Raw genomic sequence first — 21,780 nt, forward strand, 5'->3', positions numbered from 1 at the left:
TTTTTTGTGCATGAATTTTTAAACTGGTTTGAATGATACCTTTGCATGAGTCTGAACGAATTTTTATTTTTAAACTGCATGAGCAAAGCGCACGAATAATTTGTGAAAAGTGTAAATTTATGCATTGTTCATTATAAAGCAGACTATTGGTGGCATTGAATACACATCAAGCATGAGAAACTACGCCGAGTATTACACTTGACGCATAGAAATATGTAAAAAGAGCGATGGTGCATCAGAAGGCTTTTTCTAGAATGAAGCAGCTAAAGCACTTCTCAAACAGTTGTGTAATCCAGGCACTTGAAGCAAGAAAACGAAAAAAAGAGAGATCAATTGCCAGTGATATGAAGCTTTATCTTTATATACACCTTAATAAGCTTTACCTGGTGAGCCAAGATGACCTATATACAATTTGGCTTAAAGTCTTATATAAAGATAGAGTATATCATTCATGTCTTTCTAAGCAAGTGTGTGTGATGTCAATCGACCACTAACAATGCCTGGTAAAATGTTCCGTTGACAAGGATTGGCTCAAAACTTCAAAGGGCGCATATCCTTTTAGGACTGAGCAGTGTAACTCAAGGCACAACCTTGGCATATCTTTGCAGATAGCTTGTAGGGCTGTAATGAGCGATATTCAATGCAGATCCCTTTAAAGTCTAATTATAAGCATATTATTGCATGATGAATTACATCCAGCGTTGTATATTCGTCATTGATATCTCCATGACGATTTTATAGCGACATCGTAGATCGATGTTTACTAAGAAAAACATCCAAACCCCGATACTTTTCCTCACAAAGCACACACTCGCTGTTTAAAGCGAAACTTGCCAATTCAAGATCTCTTTTTCTTCTTCTTTTTTATCTTTATATAATCATAATGGATTTCGAACAGACTCTGGACGAGGCAACTCCTTTATTGAATGGCGCAAATGTTAAGCCTAAAGTTGTAAAGGAGAAACCATCCCCTTGGTACATTATCGTACCGGTGTTCGGATTTGCTTTTACGTTAGGGTAAGCATTGCATAATTGTATATATTGTATATGTATAATCTTATTCTGAATAGTTCTATTGCAGCACCACTCGTTGAAGGCCTCACCATTATCTTTTGCTACAAGTAAATGTTGTCTTTAGTATTATTTCTTGCTTATTAACGTGAGTTTTAGATATTATCAAGCTCACTCGATAAGTGACTCTGATATTCCATTGGATCAATGCAATATTCCTGAGGTGCAAGCGATTGTCTCTCGAGTTCAAGCGTTCATCATGTTTTTATCTTCTGGATCATGTAAACGATAAATATTGTTTAATGTGTATCATTAACCTTATCATCCTTTAGCTCTCCTCTTAGCTGGGTATTACGGCGCGCTTTCTGATCGCAAAGGCAGAGTTACTGTTCTAAAAATCTCGGTCATTGGCAGCATTATCTCAATGGCAAGCTTTATCTTAACTCTCAAGTACTACAACATATTCGATGTCTATTTAATCTTTATTGGCTATGTTATCCGTGGATTGCTGGCTGGCGACTCTGTCCTGGTTTCAACTGCTCAAGCATACATCTCTGATTGTACTACATTAACCAACAGGTAGGGTTCAACCATTGGCGCCGAGGCATGCCAAGACCCTAGATTTGACATTGAGAATTTTGTTTGTAGGACTCTTGTATTTAGCCATATGATTGCTGCTCTCTATTTAGGAACCACATTGGGTATAATGCTTGTTCTGTTCTATTCTTTTAGCTTACCATTATCTTGATTATCCTAGGACCGTCCTTTAGTTCTTATTTAATCAAGCAGACTGGAACTATTGCTAGTGTTTTCTGGATGGTTATTGTTATTCATGTCACTTTCTTGATATATTCTACCTTCGTCCTTCCCGAATCCAAGGATATCAGCGAGTATAAAGAAAAGCCTAATCAGACATTCTTGCAGCGCATCAATATCTTTTCTGCAATCAGCGTCCTCTTCCACACTTCTTCCAAGCATGCCAATCGATGGGCACTTCCTATTATTTCCATAATTCAAGTTCTAGTCACTGTTCTGCTAATTCCACCTACTTTGCTCTATGGTATGCTTCAGTTTGGTTGGACAGCTTATGAGGGCGGCTTTTTTGTTAGTGTCACCTCCTTTTCTCGGTTGTTCATTATGCTGGCGGTTCTACCACTTATCACAAAACTGTTTCACAAGTACAAGCCAACTGAGAAAAAGACCGCTATAGTAAAACGAGATGCGCCCAAACAGGGAAGCAGTTCTTCGTCATCACTAGACACTCTTCAAGACGATAAAGTCCCGTCGACTGTATCTGAGCGTGATATTCAAAACACTATTTTATTCGATGCATGGCTGGTCCGTTCAGGTCTTTCGGTCGAAATTGTTGCCTTTATTCTCTTTGGTTTGGTCAATACATCCACTGCCTTCATCTGGACTGGCCTCTTACAGGGTTTTGCTGTGTTAGCTGCTCCTGGTATTCGATCACTGGTGTCAAATCTTTCTGATGAATCACAGCTAGGAAAAGTTTGGGGTGCCATGGCAACACTGGAATCCTTTTCAAGTAAGTTGTATTTTTTTTTTGTTGTTGTTTAACATAGACTGACAAGTATACACATTTAGTAATCGTAAGTCAAGTGGGTATCAATAGCATCTATAGTGCTACTGTAGGCACAATGCCTTATTTTACCTTCTTTGTATGTGCTGGTGTGTCTGCACTTGCAGCATCACTAGCCTTTTTCATCTACCCCGTCGAGTCACAGTGTGATGAAGAGGATTAATTATTGTTATACATTTTGTATTTCTATTGTTTATGTCAATAAAATATACCCTCAAGTAGTTTATTAATGAATTATCAGCAAAGTAGATGGATATCATTTCTTCTATATTTATTTACAAGTGAATTATTTACGACGAAACACTAAAGCAGCACCATCTCTGCCACTACTAATATTCTGGACCGCGTCTTTTCTTGGTACAGCCTTTCTATGAAGTTTTGTTTTCTTAAGATTAATCAAGTTCTTATTTTTCTTTTCGGCCTTTGGACGCTGATTGAGCACCTTGACTGTATATTCACCCACTCGTCTCGCAACCGTTCTTCTCTTTTTTGCTCTCTCTCTTTCCTCTTCTTCAGCGATCATACGTTCAAAATCTTCCGCTGTAATATGATTACGTTTTTTGGATTCTTCTTTTTCTTCAGCAATAGCTTGTGCGAGCAAGTCTTCTGGAAGCAGTTCTGGTTCATTTTCTTCTTCACTCTCTTCTTCTTCTTCTTCTTCTTTCTTTTCTACCTTCTTTTTCTGTTTGCTTTGTTCTTTTAAAAGTTGATCTCTCTTTCTGCGTTTTTCTTTTTCTTTAGCTGCTAATCTAAAAAATTGTGTTATATTGTGTGCGTTGGTTTAATGAAACAAACTTACTTGGCTGCTGCTTCTTTTTCTAGATTGGCTTTAAATAATGAGGTTTGTTTTGCTGTTGATGTCGAAATGGCTTCAGGAGCTTCATCATCATCAGAGATCTGTTCCTCTATCTGTTCTGGCTTCTTTGCAACTGGTTCTGGAACGACAATTTCTTCATCTTCATTAAAAACTATTTTACCCATGCTGTGTCGTAAAGAAATGGATACTTTCTCTCTGCATGCATATTTTAGAGGTATGTGGCTTAAAAGTGACAGTTTATTCTCATCCATAACAGAGGTGACACTTGTCCTGCCTTTATACAAAATACCTTACTAAGCAGACCATCGAAATATATAGAGCACTTATTGGCAGATGTTGAACCCATTGCTTGGATAAAGGAAGAAGTATAGACAGGGAAAGGTATTCATGGAATGTGCGCCTGTATATATACACAAACAGCAGCTTTATATCAAACATGTAAAATCAAACAAGATTCATTTCTTTATTGCTTGTTCTCATTCATAAAGCCTCAAAGTTCAAAGGCTTTTGTAATGGCATTCTTTCCCCTTTTTGAAAGCTTACAGCTCAAGAGACTAGAAAAAAAAAAGAAGTTTTATGTTTAATCCCAGCTGAGGCCAATAAAAACCAGAGAGTCGTATTTAACTCTTTTTCAAACATTAAAAAAGAATGTCAGCCAATGCACCTAATCCTGGAGAGAATGAGCCACCCAATATTGACAAGATGCTCGTGTCATATCTTCAAACAAAAGGCTTCCGAGCCACTGAAGCGATTTTTTTACGTGAATTAAGAGGAGAAACTGTATCTCTTCAAGACGCTTCAGCGATTAATAAAGTCGACACCACGCAACAACAACAACAGCAACAGCAACAATCAGAAGTAATGGTACAAGACGAAGAAGAACAAGAAGAAGACGAAGAAGAAGATCCTGACATGTATGGTGTGAGCTATAACAGTTTAAGAGAATGGATAGAAAATTCACTTGACTGGTACAAGGTGAGATTAAAGAAAAAGAAAAAGAACAGTTTGATTATAACATACATGTAGCCTGAACTGCGGTCTGTCTTGTTTCCAATCTTTGTTCATTCTTACCTTGATCTTGTTAGTAAAGGATTACCAGACAAAGGTAATAAATAAGTAAATATCAATTCAAACGATTCTAAACTGTATTTATATAGCCCAAGAATTTATGAAGGCATATCGAGTGGATCACGTCGAATTACATACACCCGATTTGAACACATTTGCTTCTATAACAGAGCCTCATCATATTCGAGAAAATGAAATTGCACAAATGTATCGCAACAACAAATACAACCTAAGGATGTCAGGGGTTCCTTTTGAACTATTTTTGAATTATCTCCAAGACAATCGATTCATGCTACTATTACGCATTGTAAATCAATATTTAAACATTCAAGGTAATATGACCATTTGAAAATAGTTATTATACTAATATCATCTAGTGGTGCACGGAAAGCTGAAATCCGCAGGCGGGTTGGAGTTGGAGGACGACGTGATTGGTATTACGGGACATCAGACGCAACAGCTTGAAGAATTCAATCGGCAGCGTGTACAGTTAGGTTTACTACAATTCGAACCAAGCTTTAAGGAGGAAGTAGAACAGGCTATAAAAGAGGAAGAACAGAATGGGCAAAAAAAGAAAGAAAATGAAGAAGTATCATCTTTGCTTGACATTTTTAAAAAGGAAATTCAAGAGTACTCACTGGATGGACCATCACCTCATGATGTACCACTACCACCCTAGTAAGGCAATAAACAGAGAAAAGCAAACAACTTTAAGAATCAGGGATACATGACTCTATACATAGTAGGGGGACGGACATTCGAGCTGAAATAGAACATTTGAAGGATGTCAATCAACGTCTGGCACTAAACGAGACGTCATTACCTAGTATATGCTGCTACACTTTTCATAACACACATGACAGGTAAAGTGACGCTAAGAGTGTTACATTTATTTATACTTTTCTAGTTTGAATTGTGTTACCATGACGAAAGATGCAACACTCATCGCAGGAGGTTTTTCACAGTCATTTATCAAAATATGGAGTCTAAAGGGAGAAAAACTGAGGTCACTTCGGAATACAATCAACCCGGCGCATGTGAATGATTGTGAGTATAGTTACGAAAATAACCTTAACCTCCCTAATGCATATTCGACAGACAACGATTTGAACAGACAAAGAGAAAGACATGGTTCAGATTATAAACGACTCGTCGGCCACTCTGGGCCTATTTATGGACTAAGCTTTAGTCCAGACAACAAGTACTTGTTGTCTTGTTCAGAAGACAAGACGGTTAGATTATGGAGTACACAGACCTATTCAAACTTGGTTGTCTTCAAGGGACATAATAGCCCTATTTGGGATGTTGAGTTTGGACCTTTTGGATTTTATTTTGCAACTGCCTCACACGATAGAACGGCTAGATTATGGAGTTTAGACCATATCAGTCCATTAAGAATATTTACGGGCCATCTATCGGATGTTGACGTAAGTAAGTAGGATGTTTGCATATGCATGATACTAAATATAGCCATCACCAGACAATCAAATTTCATCCTAATTCAAAGTATTTGGCTACTGGGTCAAGTGATCGAACCTGTCGCCTATGGGATATTCATAGTGGTAATTGTGTGAGAGTATTCACAGGACATACAGGTGCCGTCAAGGCAGTTGCGATCTCGCCTAATGGAAAATTAATGGCATCGGCAGGAGAAGATAAATCTATTCTCTTGTGGGACTTGAAGAGTGGAAAGAAGATTAAAAAAATGACAGGCCACACTGGGTTCATCTACTCTATTCAGTTTAGTGCAGATAGTAATATTCTTGTATCCGGTGGCTCAGATTGTACGGTCAGAGTATGGGACGTAAACACGAGCCATGACGACAGCATGATGGATTCGACACTTAAGAAGAGAAGATTACAAGAAGATGAAGGTTATAGTAAACGTGTATATGAAAGGTAAAACAAAAAAAAAGACGTCAATATAGATAATTTTACCATTTTTGTTTATTTCTTTATAGTCGTGATCAGCTTGGAGTATTCCCAACTAAACAAACCCCCATCTATAACACCCAATTCACTGACCGAAACCTATGCCTTGTTTCTGGTGCATTCAAAGTATAATAGCAATATAATAAAGATTTTATTTGTCACTGGGAAATATGTCTTTACTTAGGTCATTCCTATTGGAATTAAAGTATCTATCTTCTTCTTGTCGATTGAATAAACCAAAGAAATCAAATCTATTCTTTTTCTTTATAACTGAAGCAGTATTGAGATAAACCACCGAGTTATAATCAGGGGAATCTTTATGTATTCTTGATGAGTTTGTTGACATGGAGGATATTGAGTAATTAGAGGGTATCTTTTTATTTTTATGTAACAGTCTTTTGAAGTCACTGCCTTCTTCTTCTATAACTGTTTCTTCTTTCTTGTTAAATAGTAATTCTTGAAACAAGCTTGAGATATTAGGGTTTGGAGCCATTGATAATGATGAATAGACGAAAGAAAAGGAGGGGGAAGTCGTAAAATATGTTGACTATATATACTCATTTAAGCATTGTTCGATTTCATACTCCGGTAAACGCTGTAGGCATTACTGACCCTACAGTTCTGCACTGTAATATTCATGAGGTAATTTAACATCATCAAACTTTTATCCTTTTATTGTGTGTGTATGTATGCGAATGACCCACTGCATATAATCAAGTGAAATACACAATTTTACTGGTTCCCTCAAATTACTGATTCGTCTGAGTCACGATATTAACCCCGACCTTGTCGGAAGCTTCAATTTGTAAGCTGTCTGAAAAAGAAATTGAAATGCTTGAATTCTGTCACTGTATTTTTTTTAACCTTTTCTTCTTCTTTAATTACCAATCATGCAACAACAACAACAATACTTGTCTAATCCTCTACAACCAAGAAATCATTTATTTACTTGTCTTGCCTGTCAAGTTGCTTTTCCTACAAGTGAAAGACAGCGAACTCATTATCGCTCAGAGTAAGTGTTTAAAATGGCAAGTTGCTGCGGTCGAGCAAGATATATTAATAATCAAACGTTAGTTGGCACAAGTATAATTTGAAAAGAAAGATTGCTCAACTTGCACCTATTAATGCTGAACAATTTGCTCAGAAGGTTTTAGGTTAGTGTTATTGTGGTATAGTCGAAATATAGGAAGCATTGTTTACACATTCATAGCTCAACAAACAAAGGGAAGAGAAGAAGAAGAGAGACAGGGCATTATCTATGAATGCACATTTTGCAGGTATTGTGTGTGTGCCTATACGTAACTTGCAGTGTTAAAGTATATCTCTATAGAAAATCCTATTTCTCTGAAAACGCCTTTGCCAATCATTTGTTGTCCAAGAAACATAAAGACATGGAGGCACTTATTGGTAGAGAGCATTTATCGTCGCCTTCTCTTCAGCCTCAGCAAGTGGCTCATTATAAGCACCATCAGAAGATTAGTTTGTTCTCTGATGCAGAAGATACCGACAATGAATCTGTCATATCCACCGCCAGTGATACAGAAAGAATAACTGATTACTGTATATTCTGTGGCGTCGACAATAGAGATTTCAATACCAACCTTGAACATATGAAGGTTCAACATGGCTTCTTTTTGCCTGATGTTGAATATTTAGAGGATCCAAAGGGATTGGTCGCCTATTTGGCAGATAAAATTATCAATGACTTTGTCTGTCTGTATTGTAATGGCAGAGGAAAGGAATGGAAATCGCTTGTTGCTGTACGCAAACATATGGTGAGTTTATATTTCTATTGAATGACAATAGTGTACTTATGTTTATTAGCTTGACAAAGGTCATTGTAAGATGGCTTATGATGAATCAGAAGATCCTGAAGAACTGCTGAAGTATTACAATTTTGAGCCATTAGGAGATCAAGTGTTAACACAGACAGATGAAAATAATGAATTGGTATTAGAATCTGGTATAAAGCTGGGTCATCGTCAGTTTATGAAGCATTATAAACAACGTGTAAGAAGAACTACGCCATCTCAAGAAATAGTAGCCGATGTGCCTGCCATAGAACCTCGTAATAGAAAAGAGCGAAGGCAGATAACATTTGGTAATACATCAACCGTTGCTACAACAACAACAACAGCAGCAGCAGTACCTAGACTACCCGAGATTGCCCTAAGACAGCATCAAAAGGACTACACTGCTTCATTTAGAAATAATTTAGTGGCAACAAATCGCCTTCGTATACAAAATACAATCTAAACTATATTTTTGTGTAAAAAGTGTACATTAATAAATAATTGACAATGAAAAAGTATAAATGAATTCGCATCCTCATTATTATGCAAATAAGTGCATATTTTGTAGCAGAAGCTCGTAAGAGCAATTAGATTTTGGTATGTTTTACTATATGAATATTTTTATAAAATTATCGTTAGCAATTGACCACTTGATTGCTTTATCTGGAATAATATACAGTCAGAAAATAAAGCCACATTTTTGCAGCTTTGTATAACACAATTTATACGAAAAAGCGGCAAGTCAACGCGATATCTCTTTCTGGAATAATGTATGAGTGCGATAAAAGTTTACTCTTCAACAGTCGACTGTGATCCAAAGTTTAAATCATCTTTCTGCAAATTACTTTTCAAGGATTTTGCTTCTTCCAATATCATTTTCTATTAAAGTCACCATAAGTAAGTGAATTAATAAATAGAGCAAATTAAGTGTACTTTGTAGCAAAAGAGCTACTCCAGACTCTTCTCAGCAAACTTTTTGGCGCTTTGCTTGTTGTGAGGGTATCTGATTGTTTTACCAAATTGAGCTGGCAAATAGCAGCATGGTGCAGTAAGTCTTAATTGGAGCGCCATAACTGGGGAAAGAAGTCCAAGTTGGTGTTTATGAAGAAAGGAATGAGGACAAGTGCCAACTTTATAAGCCAGATATATGATTCAGTACTACTAGATGGGGAGAAGCAAAGGAATAAAGAAGGTATCTTGATCAGCTCAGTCACCGCATTTAAATCCAAGTGAAAATATATGGAGCATGATGACGAGAAGGGCTAATTCCCTGCGCTCTCATGCTAAAACTCAACAATACATAGAATTAGTTTTGAAGAGTGTTTGGAGGAGTTTACTCAATAAGTTTATTGACTCCATGCCCAAGAAGAGTCAAAAATGTCATAAAAGCTCGTGGTGAACCCACCAAATACAAAGACAATAAAAATCCAAAGGCTGCCTTAAAATTCTCATCATTTCTCTTATAACTGTAACAAAGATACAAAAGGGCCACTTTCTTTACTGTTTAGTCTTTAGTAGCAAAGAGTAATGTTAAACGTCATAGGGTTTTTGCAGGAAGACACTTCGTCCAAGAGGATTAAAAAAGCCTGCAACGATGTGAAGTAAAGTCATTTCAAAGGGTTCATCTCGCATTCTTACTAGTGTTGAGATAAATATCAAAATAGACAGCTGATGTAATGACCCAAACAAATGTGCGATTAGAAAAGAAAAGAAAAAAAAAAAAAACGCGGTTGCCGTGGGAGCACAATTTACGTTAAGCATTGCCCATGTTTTCTTTGATTGAAGAAAGAGATTACAAAATGTCCTTCGAAGGGTTTCTGGTCAAAGGTGAAAGCTGGAGTTCGAAACACTACTTCTCTGAGAGCTGGTGACAATCTGAATTTATGAAGCTGCTATGTGCGTAAAAAAAAGCCAGTTTGTGAAGGATGGATAAGGCGATCTATGAGTTTCTTCGATCAATGCTTGAGCGAAGCGTGATATCGTTCTGCTTCGTTTTGTTTTTCTCGTTTTTCTCGTTTTGTTCGTTCTGTTCGTTCTGTTCATTTTGTTCGTTTTGCTCGCTCTGCATTTTTGACGATCTTGGACGTTTACATGATCTCAGAAATGTTTATAGCAAATGCATTTACGCATACCCATTGAAAAAACGAGTAGAACTAAAGGTGACTCCATTTATTCATGTAAAGAGCTGTCTTTACTAGATATTTTTCATCCACTTCAACCTTTCCATCATGTTCATCTCTCAAGTTGTTCACTGTTTGCTCTTGTTCATTATCTCGATCAGTAAATACGCCAAAAGATCCATAACGCGGATTAATCGTGTTCGTTCATCATAAGTAGTGGGTATTTTCACTGATCGGACTCCTTCGTACATATACTTTCCATTTTCATCAAAGGATGTCTGTGATAAGGTGATGCCGGTCCTCACACATTGCAAGTCAAAAACCTTCACCTTTCGCATCGTGATAAAGTTGGCATTTGAATACGTATTTGCAATTCCTTGTAGCATACAGATCGAGCTGTGTAACTGTTTTGCTGTGTCATCCAACGTATGTTTCAAGCGTTCTTTATGCTGATTGCTTGATGCTTCGATGACTAGCCGTTCTTCGCCGTACATGTCGTAATCCAAACCGTCGACGTATCTGTGAGTTGGTGAAGTCCATAAACTCACATTCATATCCATTCGTGAGCATTGCTGGAAATGGTGTTGTATTCAGCTTTAGTTGTTATTGTAAAAAGGCAGTTAAGTCGATGACTTGCGAATTAGATTCTTTATTAAGAAGAGCTGAATATTATTAAGTTTGAGTGAGAGTTTACTTGGGTAGAGAATCTATGGCTGCTATTTATATAATTGTCGTCACTGACACTATTTATGTTTATATTATTATTGTTATACTAGTAGCTACTATAGTTATTATTATAAGTTATTCTTATCAGGTGCGATAGAGGAATGTAAAGTAGAATGTATGCTCTATTGTAAGATTATACTCGAGTTATAATGATTATCTCATCAAAAACGTCAGCTGGACCTCACACCACTGAAAATTCAGGCAATCATTCTGTTGGCCAAATGTCTGCAATATTGGAACCACGTATTTCACAAAATATGTGCGCTCATGTCTACTTTCACGTTGATGTAAACTTGTTGATCGATCGACAAAGCCAGTCAAAACAAATTGGAGTGTTTCCATTAGCTGCTTTTCCCTTATGCTGATCGTGTTTGGGTAAGACTGGGTCCAAGTCCAAGACGGTGGTATTTCTGGAGGTTGATCAAGAGCGTTCAGAGGTATGGTATGTACGATAGGAAACATTTTCAGATATTTCATTGCAGTTTGGTCTTTTTCATGTTTCGCTAAAAGCTGTGACAAAGACTGAGGTAGAAATAAAACAGCCAATGAAATGTTCGTTGGGATCTACTTGCCTATTTTATAAAAACTTTTTTTTTTTCCTAGTGTACCTTTGTCTTTCTTTTTTATAATAAATAATGAGGGACGATTTTCTATTAAGCGATGAAGTATTGAAATTACAGGAACAAGAAGATTATTATATCCCTAATGAAATTGACTTGAGAGGCAAAAGTGACCAAGACCTGGCAAGATATCTAAACGGTAGATATACACTTAATGTCATTGTAACTTGCTAATTGTATTTTTAACACAGAAATAACGGATAGCATTGAAGTATCTTCAGAAAACATATCAGATCCAGTGGTCTTTGATAAGATTCTTAGCTTTTTAAAGTAAAATGTCCCCAAAACTGTTTCAAGTAGCGTAATCTTATATTTTATCTAGGTACTTTGCTCACCTTCAGCCACGATGGTTAGCGCGTCTATTTGATATTATCTTGTCAGGTAATCAAAGACTACGCTGACTTTATTATTATTACTATTAACACAGGGATCAAATAGCTTTTAGAATAGAAATCAAGACAACTTCAGATGATTTAGAAAATAATCAAAAAGAAACCTTTAGCAATCATCGTCATTGTTTAGAACTTTACGGCTTTTTACTTCACTGGTTCTTGATTGCCGTTGAAAAGAATACAACAACTGCGAAAATAACAAAAAAGAAGTCAAACCAAAATGAATTAAAGACGTTTGATTGGAGTAATCAAAAGTTGAAGGCATTTGACACAGCCAGTTGGTTACTTGACTTAAAGTTGAGCAAGATCTGGACAATGGCACCAGAAAGAATTGCCTTTATCAATCTGTTTACTAAACCTGCTTATCAACTATTCGAAAATCCAGTCAATGCGAAATCGAATAGAGTGAAAGAACGAGTGTTTAGAATCTTGGGGTTATGTGTCAAATACTATGATCACGCATTTGGTAAATATTATATTGTAAACACACGTATAAAGATAGACTCATTTATAACTAGTTGCTCAAACGACCATCATGCAAAATCTTCAATACTGGGAACATTCAGCTGAACCAATGGCTGAATTCTTGGTTCACCTTGTAGAAAAACAAAATTATCATCAGTTAGCAGATGAAATACTACGCGATATCAGTAACCGTGAATTTAAAGACACTGCATCAAAGGAAGTCAAAGATTCGCCCAATCCAAAGACATTCTCCACCTTTTTAATCAAGCTTGTGGAGTTATCACCCAAGACGATCTTAAAGAATATGGCATTGCTCATACACCAATTGGACAGTGAATCTTATTTGATGAGATCTACCATGATTGATATCCTAGGCTTCATGATTGAAGAACTTTCAAAATCCATCGAGGATAACGCCAATCAGATGGAGCAGATCAATGGTTTCTTTGATATATTGGAAGAACATATGCTAGATACTATATCTTACTGTAGACAAAGGGTGCTGCAGGTCTACTTGCGTTTATTTGAGTAAGGCTTAGCTTATTGCATCATTTATACACCTTGCTTATTCTTGCATAGTTTAAAGGCAAAGTTTCCCAAAAGAAGGCAGGCAATCACCGTGCTGGCAATGCGACATTTGCAGGATAAGAGCAGTACTGTTAGAAAATATGTCATTCGAGTGCTGTGCAAGTTGATATTGACACACCCTTACAGTATGTATGGTGGTGAGTTGAATATAGACGACTGGAAAAAGCGTTTGGAGACTCTGAATCATGAAATTAATGTAAATACAGTTATTATTTATATTCAAATCACTAATACTGGAATTGTAGAATTCGACTACGGAAGAGGATATGCCGCCTTTCATTATCACTCAAGCTGTGAATAATGATAAAGATGATGCCACTTCACAAAAAGAGAATGAAGAAGAGGATGATAATAGAAGCCAACATTCTGAAAGTATTAATGACGACAATAGAAGCCAACACTCTGAAGGTATCAATGACGATGATGTCCAGATGGACATGGAGTCCCAACAAGATAAAAATAAAGAAGAGGAACATCGCTTGACTGAAGATAAGGTTGCAAAGACAGTGATCCCTGCTGAGAAACTACAGCAACTTATTTTAATGAAAACATATCATGAAGATGCAATTGCCTTCATCGAACAGATACACACTTGCATTCCTATCGTCACGCAGCTTTTATCCAGCAAATCAAAGGCAGAGGTTCTAGAATCTATGGACTTTCTTGTCATTGCGTATAATTATCAGGTCAAGAAAGCTCAAGAAGGTATCCGAAAGATGCTTCATCTCATTTGGACAAAGGACACAAGTGACGAAGGAAAAGGGATAAAGATGAAGCTTTTGTCTTGTTATCAGACACTTTACTTGGAAATGGATAGATCCTGCTCTAAGCGTGAGAATGTGAATCGTATTGCCAAGAACTTGATTCAATTGACCTATAATACGAACCTTGCTGAATTGACATCATTAGAACAATTATTAAAGACGATCATGCATGAAGACAGTAATAAAGTGTCTGATGAAGTGATTGAAAAGCTCTGGTCAGTCTATGGATTTACAAAAGGCAGGATACAAAAAATGCAACGGCGAGGTGCGATTATCATCTTGAGCATGCTGGCTCAAGCTAACACACGTATTGTGTCAGAAAAGGTCGATCTTATGCTCAAAATTGGGTTTGGTCCCTTGGGTAAAAGCGATTTGAGTCTTGCAAGATATACATGTATCGCACTTCAACAGTTACAAGGCGTTAAGCAGATGGAAAAGAGTCGAGGTGTACAAGTAGGTGTGAGGTTTCCTCTACAACATTCAATCTTTACTCGACTGAAAGATGTGCTCGAATCTCCCACCGAGAGCAATGAGTGGTAAGGTTTCTTTTTGTTGATATGTCTGTCAGTCCTCAGGTTTATAATGTATATATAGGTTCAGTCTTGCCGAGCAAGCGATCAATACAATCTACATGCTCTGCGAACATCCAGAGACATTGTGTCAACAACTTATCTATCAGAAAACAGTAAAGGTGTTTGGTGATAGAGAATTAACACCAAGCTTCTCAGATACCGCAACAAATGCTGAATCAATGATACTTGATTATGATATGAGCCAAGTGCAACAGAACCTACCATTTCCACAAAACCCTGTGCATCAATCCTCTATGGAACTCTCTCAACTGTTTTTCATGGTCGGCCATGTCGCGCTTAAACAGATTGTTCATTTGGAAATTATAGAATCAGCCTGGAAGAAGAAGAGATCACAAAAGTTGGAAAAGGATGGAAAGGAAAAAGATACACACAAAGATGCAGTTGAAGAGGAACTAGAACAGGTGGGAGGCACGGCTGAAGATGATATTGGTGAAGCTGTAGTTCGAATTCGTGAAAAAGAAATTTTGTATGGTAGTCAATCACTGTTAGCCAGATATGGTCCACTTCTGGTAGAAGTCTGTGCAAGAAATAAGCTTTATACTGTAAGTTGAATTTTAGTCACATATATACACGTACTCATTCTTCACAAATATAGAATCGTACGCTACAGATAACAGCTACACTTGCATTAGCCAAGTTTATGTGTGTTAGCTCAGAGTTTTGTGAAAAGCATCTTCAACTGCTATTTACTATTCTTGAAAAATCAAAAGATGCCACGATTCGAAGCAATGTTGTTATTGCCCTGGGTGACATGGCTGTTTGCTTCTCAACATTGATAGACGATAATATTACATTTCTTTATAACAGACTATCCGATCCAGATACACTTGTGAAAAAGAATGCGGTCATGGTCTTAACCCATTTAATTTTGAACGGTATGGTTAAAGTGAAAGGACAGATCAGCGAAATGGCCAAGTGCCTTGAAGATGCCGACCAACGTATTGCTGATCTAGCCAAGCTGTTCTTTACTGAACTTGCCTCCAAGGATAACGCCATTTATAACAATTTACCTGATATCATTAGTAACTTAACCGACAAGAACAACCCACAACGTTTAGAAGAAGAAGGATTCAAGCGAGTGATGAAGTTCTTGTTTAGCTTTGACTTTGTGGAAAAAGAAAAGCAAGCAGAGAATATTGTTGACAAGTTATGTCAACGTTTCCTGACAGCGGGTGATGATGAACGTGCATGGCGTGACATTGCCTATTGTCTATCCTTGTTACCTTACAAGTCAGAAAGATCTCTCAAGCGATTAATAGAGGGCTGGTCTACCTATCAAGACAAGTTACACGAGGATCAAGTACACAAGTACTTTTTGGAAATCATTAGCAAGTGTCGACTACAAAAGTCACAGAAGCCTGAAGTCAAATCGCTTGTAGATGAACTTGAGCAAAAGATTGAGAAAGTTAGAGGACCCAAGGAGAGTGAGAATGTAGATGGCTTACAAGAAGACGTGAGTGCTGGCACTACAGCAAAGAGAGGTAATACAACCAAGACGAAAAAGAGAGAAGTTAAGAAAAAGACGCCTGCAAGCGAAAAGAGTCCTGCGACTGGTGTCAAGAGGAGAAGAAGCAGAAAGATTGAGTATGATGAAGAGAGTGATGAGGAGATTGAGGAATACGTTGCAGAAGAGGACGATGATGAGGATGATGAGGATGATGAGGATGATGAAGACGACGAAGAAGAAGAGGAAGAAGGAAACGAAAAAGATGACAATGACAATGATAACGTAGAAAAGATCAAGAATGATATAGAAGAAGAAGAAAACATTGAAGATATGGATCTTGATGAAGAAGAAGATTAATCAAAGGCGTTTATTTTTATGCATACCCCCATTCATTTGTAAATAAAGAAAAGCATATTTTCTGCTTCACTGACATAAATTACATTTACACTTTCTTATTGTCTGAGACAGAAAAACAATATATTCCTTCTTTTAAAAGAAAATGTCAGAACTAATTAAAAAATCGCGATGGATGTCTGACGAAGATGAACAAGAAGTAAAAAAGGAACCTAAAAAGAGGAAACAAGATAAAGCGAAATCAGAAAAGCTACCAGAACGACAGAATGTAGTTCGATCGCTTCGCTCAGAGATTGTTTATCCATATTTGAGAGAATGTCGACATGTGGATAGTTATGAACGATTGAATCATATTGAAGAAGGCTCTTATGGTATCGTTTTTCGAGCTAAAGATAAAGAAACAGGTGATATTGTGGCATTGAAGAAACTGAAGCTAGAACTAGCAAACGGTGGATTTCCAGTGACCAGTTTAAGAGAAATCCACGCTTTGATGAACATTAAACATCCCAATATTGTCAATGTGCGTGAAATAGTAGTAGGAAATCACATGGATCAGTAAGTTACAAGCAAGCTTATGATATCATCATACTAACGCACTCAGAGTGTTTATTGTCATGGATTTTATTGAGCACGACTTGAAAGGGCTTATGCAAGATATGCGAGCTCCCTTTTTACAGTCTGAGATTAAGACATTGATGATACAGTTACTGTCAGCTGTGGCACTTATGCATGATAACTGGATTATTCATCGTGATTTAAAGACGAGTAATTTATTATTGAATAATCGTGGTGAGATCAAGGTTGCTGATTTTGGACTAGCAAGGAAATATGGTAGTCCTATGGGACATATGACTCAGCTTGTTGTCACATTGTGGTATCGAGCACCTGAACTGCTACTTGGAGCAAAAGAATACACAACAGCCATTGATATGTGGTCCGTAGGATGTATCTTTGCAGAGTTATTGAATAATGAACCGCTTTTGCCTGGAAGAAGTGAACTTGATCAGCTAGACAAGATATTCAAATTGTTAGGAAGACCAAGTGAGGAAATATGGCCGGGATACTCAGAGTTACCACATGCCAAAAACATATCACCAGCTTATCAACCGTAAGATGAAAACGTTTGAAATAGAAAAAGAAGATTTACGCTTGAATTCATTTTAGTTATAGTACTCTTCGAAGTAAATTTACAAATCTTACTCAAGCAGGTTTAGATCTATTGTCCAAGCTTTTAACATATGATCCAGCCAAACGGATTACAGCTGAACAGGCGCTTAAGCATCCTTACTTTAGCGAAAGTCCAGCACCCAAAGACCCTGCCTTATTCCCTACTTGGCCATCGAAAGGGTCAGGGCATAGGTAAGCTAGAGAGATATTTATATATTATAGCTGATAATAACTATTTTCGCTTCTGTGTAGAAAACATACTTATAGTCCTTCAGCACCAACAGCAATTCATGGAGAACAAATAGAAGACGCAGGATTAGAAGGCACCATATTTGGTGGACAAGCAGATACTGCTGGCTTCCGATTAAAACTAGGATAATAAAGATGATAGAGATTTTTCTTTTTATAAGTGTGTGTGTATAAAAAGAGAAAGAAGGAAGGGGGGGATATACAAGTAAAGAAGGGTCAATTTTAGAAAACAGTACGCTTATCAGTCATGACACGAACAATACAGCCATTTCCAGCAACCTCTGTCAACTATTATAAAGAGATTTAATAACAAGAGTCTATATGATCATGAATATTACCTTTTCATGCCATGTCAGTAAAACACTCGAGTTATACAACTCTGGCTTGCTTAAACCTGCGTAAATGTACTTCATCAAGACATCTTGTTGTTCATGGTTAAGTGACTTTACGATATCTGAGATATCTCCTACTCTAAACATGTTTAATACTTCTGCAATCATCTTTGTGCTCTCAGTCTATTTAAAAACACGCAAGAATAGTTGAGTTATTAGAATAAAAAGAACAAGTCATTGCTATTACCTTTGCTGCTTCAAGATGACGTCCATAAGGTGGGTCCTCTAATGCGCGAGTTAATGCATTATTCAAGTCACCTCTATGACATGTTATCAGTCCATTGAATTAAAAAAAGAGAGAGGGGAGACATTACCGTGAAATGAAATTGCGTACATCAGTGTTTCGTGTTTGAGTTGCATTATTCACTTCTTCAGGACTCAATCCTGTCTCGAACTCCGCAAGAATCTCATCTTGAGTATAGGCATCTTCATCATATTGATCGATATCAATTTTACGCCAAGACATGTTTATAATGATTACAACAATAAAAAGGGCTACTCTTGTTGTAAATGACACCCTTTAAAATGGCGCACTAACAGAAGGTCCGACCCAATAGACTTTCTTTGATTTTTTTTTTTTCGAAGTTCCTATACCTAAGCATCCCTCTTCAAACAGGCAGTTCTATTGGTATTTAGGATGGCATTGAGATAGATAAATTCAATATGAATACCCATTCAACTTCTAGAATTAATACTTCTTGTTTTTCACGGCTAATTTACCAACTATTCATCTCGATCAAGAATAGACGCAGTTTAGCTATTACTTCGTCCACAAACCCTGGAATCAAAGCACTCCAACAAACGTAGGCTGTCTGCCTACACCGTATTTTCGATAGGAGGTTGGCAAAGCGCCTGCTACGGCTATGTATCAGCTAATCAGAGCCTCTTTCATGAGAGAAAGGGATAGACGTTCTTCGTGCTAAACACCTCCATCGATCTCAAACCTTGCTCGATGATTCTTCTTTTGTCAACCTTTTTTGATGCTTTGAGGCAAGATTCTCCGTATACAGTCAGTTGCTCCATTAACTTCATGACCTTCCTCTTTGGGTACACTATCAACTTATCAACAGTTTGAGCATACAAAACTAAAAAAATGCTGATCTAAAGCAAAGGTCAAATTGATAAGGACACGCATCGCAGAACTCAAAAAAGAACGCCTAAGAAATGTTCTGGAAAATACTTTTACTTTTGCTCCTTGAGTAAATGCTATACACTTGAAAGAACAAGTGATATGAGAAATAGTCACATTAAGATTAAAGATACCAAAAAGATGAACAAAAAAACTACGTGTGGAAGTAACAAAATGAAGTTTTTATTTAAGCAAACAATAGTTTGATTTCCAAAGAGAGAGAGCTTTGAATAAGTAGATATTTTTCTTTTGATAGCCAAATTTAGAGAGCAAACAGAGGTTTCTTCTTTTTTTCTTTCCATAAGCCCAGAAAGCTACATTATCGCTAGCTTTCAAACCCAAGGTGACTAGAGCCATAGACTGCATACCAGAAGACTACAAGGTATAAACACTCCATGAAGAAAAAGTACTCAAGACTCAAGACTCAAAAATAAAAAACCAATCTCAAAACCATACCACGGTAAATTCAACGGAAGAGGTGCTTCAACGTACAAAGAGTGCACTTCTAAGTACCTAGGACGAAGCATTACGAAAGGGATAATGACCGTGGAGACATCGGAATATTGAACCTTTGGAGCATCGCGACCATCGAGCTCAGCAGTGAGAGAGGGTTTACGGGCCACTCATCAGCTGTAGAGGCAGAGCCATAACAATAGGAGCATCTTGGGGTGATTCAGTGTAGAGAAACAGCGACCTATAGCAGAGCTTGATAGAGTTTGGCAGATAGTGGCAAAGTAGATTGGTTATTTTTCCTGTGGCTTCAGGACTTGAATATGTAGTTACTCCAGAGCAGTATTCATTAGCAGTAGACATTGATAGACATGAGCAAAATTCTTTAGGGACTTTCTGACGTTGATAAGCATTGGGCGGGCATTCACTAGCATTTTCAGGCACTGGTGATCATTTGTAGGTATTGATAAGCATGGAGTAGGCGTTCACTAGTCTTTCCAGAGATTTGATAAGCATTTGAGCATTTGTTTGAGTGTATTGACAAGCAGTAGCAAGTATGAGTAGACATTTTGAGTATTAGCGAGCAGCAGAGATTTTTTGAAGGCTTCACCCCGTGAGTGGCCATTATTATAGAGTATGATGCATCAGGAACCATAAAATGGAGCCAGCAAAAGTGTATTCTCTAAACGATGACATTAGTGACATATACTTTGAGATTACCCAAACGCTGTTATACCTTTTTCAGCATAGAGAATAATAAAAGCATAGGATAAATTTTAAAAGAGATAAAGAATGAAGAAAAAGGAAAAAAGGAAAAGAATAATGGTCTCTTTTATAGTTTTTGTTTACGTGAATCATGTTATTTAGACTGAAAATAAATGACTCATTTTCTATCTTATCCATATTAGAATATATCTGAACGACGCCCTTTTTGTTTGTTTGTTTACTTTGCGTAATTTCATGTCTCCTTCTTTTTTCTGATCCCGCTTGTTTTCATAAAGTTGACTTCACACACATATGGTTTTTGTTATGATTGCTTCACTTTTCTTATTTTCAATATGCGTTCTTCTATTTTTCTTGTTTTCTTTGAGAAATGAATAAAAAAGCAAGACGAGCATCAAGCGTAGAAGGAAAAGGGTTTGAGAGGGGGTAGCATCTTTAAAAATTCAGCTGATAGTAAACAAAAAAAAAGGGGGATTTTTTCAAAGAGTACTAGACTGTCGATTCTGTAGAACATGCGTAGTAACTATTATTTTTTCATCAAAAGGATCTAGGTAACAAGCGAAATTAATTATGATTAAGCTATTTGGTTAAACATGATGGATTATGTCCACTATTACCTTCTTTCTTCACAGCATTAAAGATAGATTTTGCATCATCCTTTGTTTGTTTATCATTATACCTTTTAGCATTTAATGTTAAATAGTGCATTTAAGAAATAGAGGCAGAGAAAATGGTTATGCTGTGATAGTCATATATAAAGCAACATGACCTTTAAAGAAATGGAAAGCTTTCATAAAAATACTAAAGGATATCGTTATTATTTTTTATGGAAGGTTTGTGCACCGTATGACCTTTCTGCTGTATTTTCAAGGAAGAAAGATCAAGTCATGTAGTGGCTCTTGCAATTATCATACATTAAACCTGTTTATTACTTTGTTGGCTTAGGGAAAAAACAAATAGTTTGTCATGTTTCCTTTTTATTTCAAGTGAACAGAAACCTCTATTTCTTGCTACTACATAATCATACTTTCCCTTCTACTAGTGAAATATAGACTAAACTAAATTATTATTGTGATTATGATAGATCTAATGACTGTGTATTTATTTTTATAGTAAAGCAAAGAGTGAAGTCTGCATAAAACATTTCAAATGGCGCTCGAAATAAGGTGGTTACTAAGGTACGCGACCTACTTTAAATAACCTTCCTTATGACATATTTACACTCATGTTTTGAATAAGGAGTATTATCAAAATGAGAAAGGGGGTTTTTAATATAAACAGAGAAATACTAAAATTTTAACAGTAGAAGAATAATGAGACAAAAAATGCTCAATAACCCTAAGAAGCAATGTCATATCACTATTCAAAGCTATGAATCATCAT

General features: G+C 36.8%; 10 protein-coding genes across 10 annotated transcripts; 5 read left to right on the forward strand and 5 right to left on the reverse strand.

Annotated features, from left to right (window-relative positions):
- Positions 1-883: 883 nt before the first annotated feature.
- On the forward strand, positions 884-2,771 carry RHIMIDRAFT_232359 (MFS general substrate transporter; the record flags this gene model as incomplete). Its single annotated transcript, XM_023607728.1, has 7 exons — positions 884-1,017; positions 1,071-1,121; positions 1,171-1,292; positions 1,344-1,590; positions 1,660-1,712; positions 1,769-2,554; positions 2,614-2,771. The coding sequence occupies 7 exons, from the start codon at positions 884-886 to the stop codon at positions 2,769-2,771; spliced, it is 1,551 nt and encodes a 516-aa protein (XP_023470621.1).
- Positions 2,772-2,894: 123 nt separating this feature from the next.
- RHIMIDRAFT_243060 (uncharacterized protein) lies at positions 2,895-3,589 on the reverse strand (the record flags this gene model as incomplete). Its single annotated transcript, XM_023609890.1, has 2 exons — positions 2,895-3,357; positions 3,408-3,589. 2 exons carry the CDS (start codon positions 3,587-3,589, stop codon positions 2,895-2,897), a joined length of 645 nt encoding a protein of 214 aa, XP_023470622.1.
- Positions 3,590-3,667: 78 nt separating this feature from the next.
- RHIMIDRAFT_958 (WD40 repeat-like protein) lies at positions 3,668-6,932 on the forward strand. Its single transcript, XM_023615927.1, has 9 exons — positions 3,668-4,400; positions 4,452-4,530; positions 4,583-4,825; positions 4,871-5,171; positions 5,237-5,356; positions 5,401-5,540; positions 5,592-5,920; positions 5,974-6,392; positions 6,455-6,932. The coding sequence occupies exons 1-9, from the start codon at positions 4,074-4,076 to the stop codon at positions 6,555-6,557; spliced, it is 2,061 nt and encodes a 686-aa protein (XP_023470623.1). The 5' UTR covers positions 3,668-4,073; the 3' UTR covers positions 6,558-6,932.
- Positions 6,933-7,286: 354 nt separating this feature from the next.
- RHIMIDRAFT_309808 (uncharacterized protein) lies at positions 7,287-8,681 on the forward strand (the record flags this gene model as incomplete). Its single annotated transcript, XM_023614608.1, has 5 exons — positions 7,287-7,437; positions 7,500-7,579; positions 7,636-7,702; positions 7,756-8,200; positions 8,250-8,681. The coding sequence occupies exons 1-5, from the start codon at positions 7,316-7,318 to the stop codon at positions 8,679-8,681; spliced, it is 1,146 nt and encodes a 381-aa protein (XP_023470624.1). The 5' UTR covers positions 7,287-7,315.
- Positions 8,682-10,441: 1,760 nt separating this feature from the next.
- On the reverse strand, positions 10,442-11,056 carry RHIMIDRAFT_1005 (uncharacterized protein). Its single transcript, XM_023605103.1, has one exon. It carries the CDS (start codon positions 10,896-10,898, stop codon positions 10,467-10,469), a length of 432 nt encoding a protein of 143 aa, XP_023470625.1. The 5' UTR covers positions 10,899-11,056; the 3' UTR covers positions 10,442-10,466.
- A 161-nt stretch (positions 11,057-11,217) lies between these two features.
- On the reverse strand, positions 11,218-11,541 carry RHIMIDRAFT_232364 (uncharacterized protein; the record flags this gene model as incomplete). The annotated part of the gene is made up of 1 exon (XM_023607729.1): positions 11,218-11,541. The coding sequence occupies one exon, from the start codon at positions 11,539-11,541 to the stop codon at positions 11,218-11,220; it is 324 nt and encodes a 107-aa protein (XP_023470626.1).
- A 39-nt stretch (positions 11,542-11,580) lies between these two features.
- On the forward strand, positions 11,581-16,364 carry RHIMIDRAFT_252455 (uncharacterized protein). The gene is given in 10 exon segments (XM_023610952.1): positions 11,581-11,823; positions 11,876-11,954; positions 12,007-12,065; positions 12,123-12,542; positions 12,595-13,069; positions 13,121-13,325; positions 13,375-14,429; positions 14,488-15,028; positions 15,082-16,148; positions 16,167-16,364. The coding sequence occupies 10 exon segments, from the start codon at positions 11,700-11,702 to the stop codon at positions 16,288-16,290; spliced, it is 4,149 nt and encodes a 1,382-aa protein (XP_023470627.1). The 5' UTR covers positions 11,581-11,699; the 3' UTR covers positions 16,291-16,364.
- Positions 16,365-16,462: 98 nt separating this feature from the next.
- On the forward strand, positions 16,463-17,650 carry RHIMIDRAFT_195760 (Pkinase-domain-containing protein; the record flags this gene model as incomplete). The annotated part of the gene is made up of 3 exons (XM_023606069.1): positions 16,463-16,842; positions 16,889-17,395; positions 17,452-17,650. The coding sequence occupies 3 exons, from the start codon at positions 16,463-16,465 to the stop codon at positions 17,648-17,650; spliced, it is 1,086 nt and encodes a 361-aa protein (XP_023470628.1).
- Positions 17,651-17,925: 275 nt separating this feature from the next.
- On the reverse strand, positions 17,926-18,561 carry RHIMIDRAFT_196051 (ARP2/3 complex 16 kDa subunit (p16-Arc); the record flags this gene model as incomplete). The annotated part of the gene is made up of 4 exons (XM_023606090.1): positions 17,926-17,991; positions 18,042-18,218; positions 18,283-18,355; positions 18,410-18,561. The coding sequence occupies 4 exons, from the start codon at positions 18,559-18,561 to the stop codon at positions 17,926-17,928; spliced, it is 468 nt and encodes a 155-aa protein (XP_023470629.1).
- An 895-nt stretch (positions 18,562-19,456) lies between these two features.
- RHIMIDRAFT_252459 (uncharacterized protein) lies at positions 19,457-19,844 on the reverse strand (the record flags this gene model as incomplete). Its single annotated transcript, XM_023610953.1, has 2 exons — positions 19,457-19,599; positions 19,664-19,844. Coding segments are annotated over 2 exons (231 nt in total), but the record flags the coding sequence as incomplete, so codon positions are not given.
- Positions 19,845-21,780: the final 1,936 nt, after the last annotated feature.

Source organism: Rhizopus microsporus, assembly GCF_002708625.1.
Source record: "Rhizopus microsporus ATCC 52813 unplaced genomic scaffold scaffold_1, whole genome shotgun sequence".
NCBI lineage: Eukaryota > Fungi > Mucoromycota > Mucoromycetes > Mucorales > Rhizopodaceae > Rhizopus > Rhizopus microsporus.

Bases quoted from the DNA above. Each gene is read 5' to 3' on its own strand.
- RHIMIDRAFT_958 (XM_023615927.1), top strand. From the start codon at position 4,074: ATGTCAGCCAATGCACCTAATCCTGGAGAGAATGAGCCACCCAATATT. The intron at 5,172-5,236 runs GTAAGGCAATAA...CTCTATACATAG, and splicing joins GATGTACCACTACCACCCTA to TAGGGGGACGGACATTCGAG. The intron at 5,921-5,973 runs GTAAGTAAGTAG...AGCCATCACCAG, and splicing joins GCCATCTATCGGATGTTGAC to ACAATCAAATTTCATCCTAA.
- RHIMIDRAFT_1005 (XM_023605103.1), bottom strand. From the start codon at position 10,898: ATGGATATGAATGTGAGTTTATGGACTTCACCAACTCACAGATACGTC.
- RHIMIDRAFT_252455 (XM_023610952.1), top strand. From the start codon at position 11,700: ATGAGGGACGATTTTCTATTAAGCGATGAAGTATTGAAATTACAGGAA. The intron at 14,430-14,487 runs GTAAGGTTTCTT...ATGTATATATAG, and splicing joins CCCACCGAGAGCAATGAGTG to GTTCAGTCTTGCCGAGCAAG. The intron at 15,029-15,081 runs GTAAGTTGAATT...TCACAAATATAG, and splicing joins CAAGAAATAAGCTTTATACT to AATCGTACGCTACAGATAAC.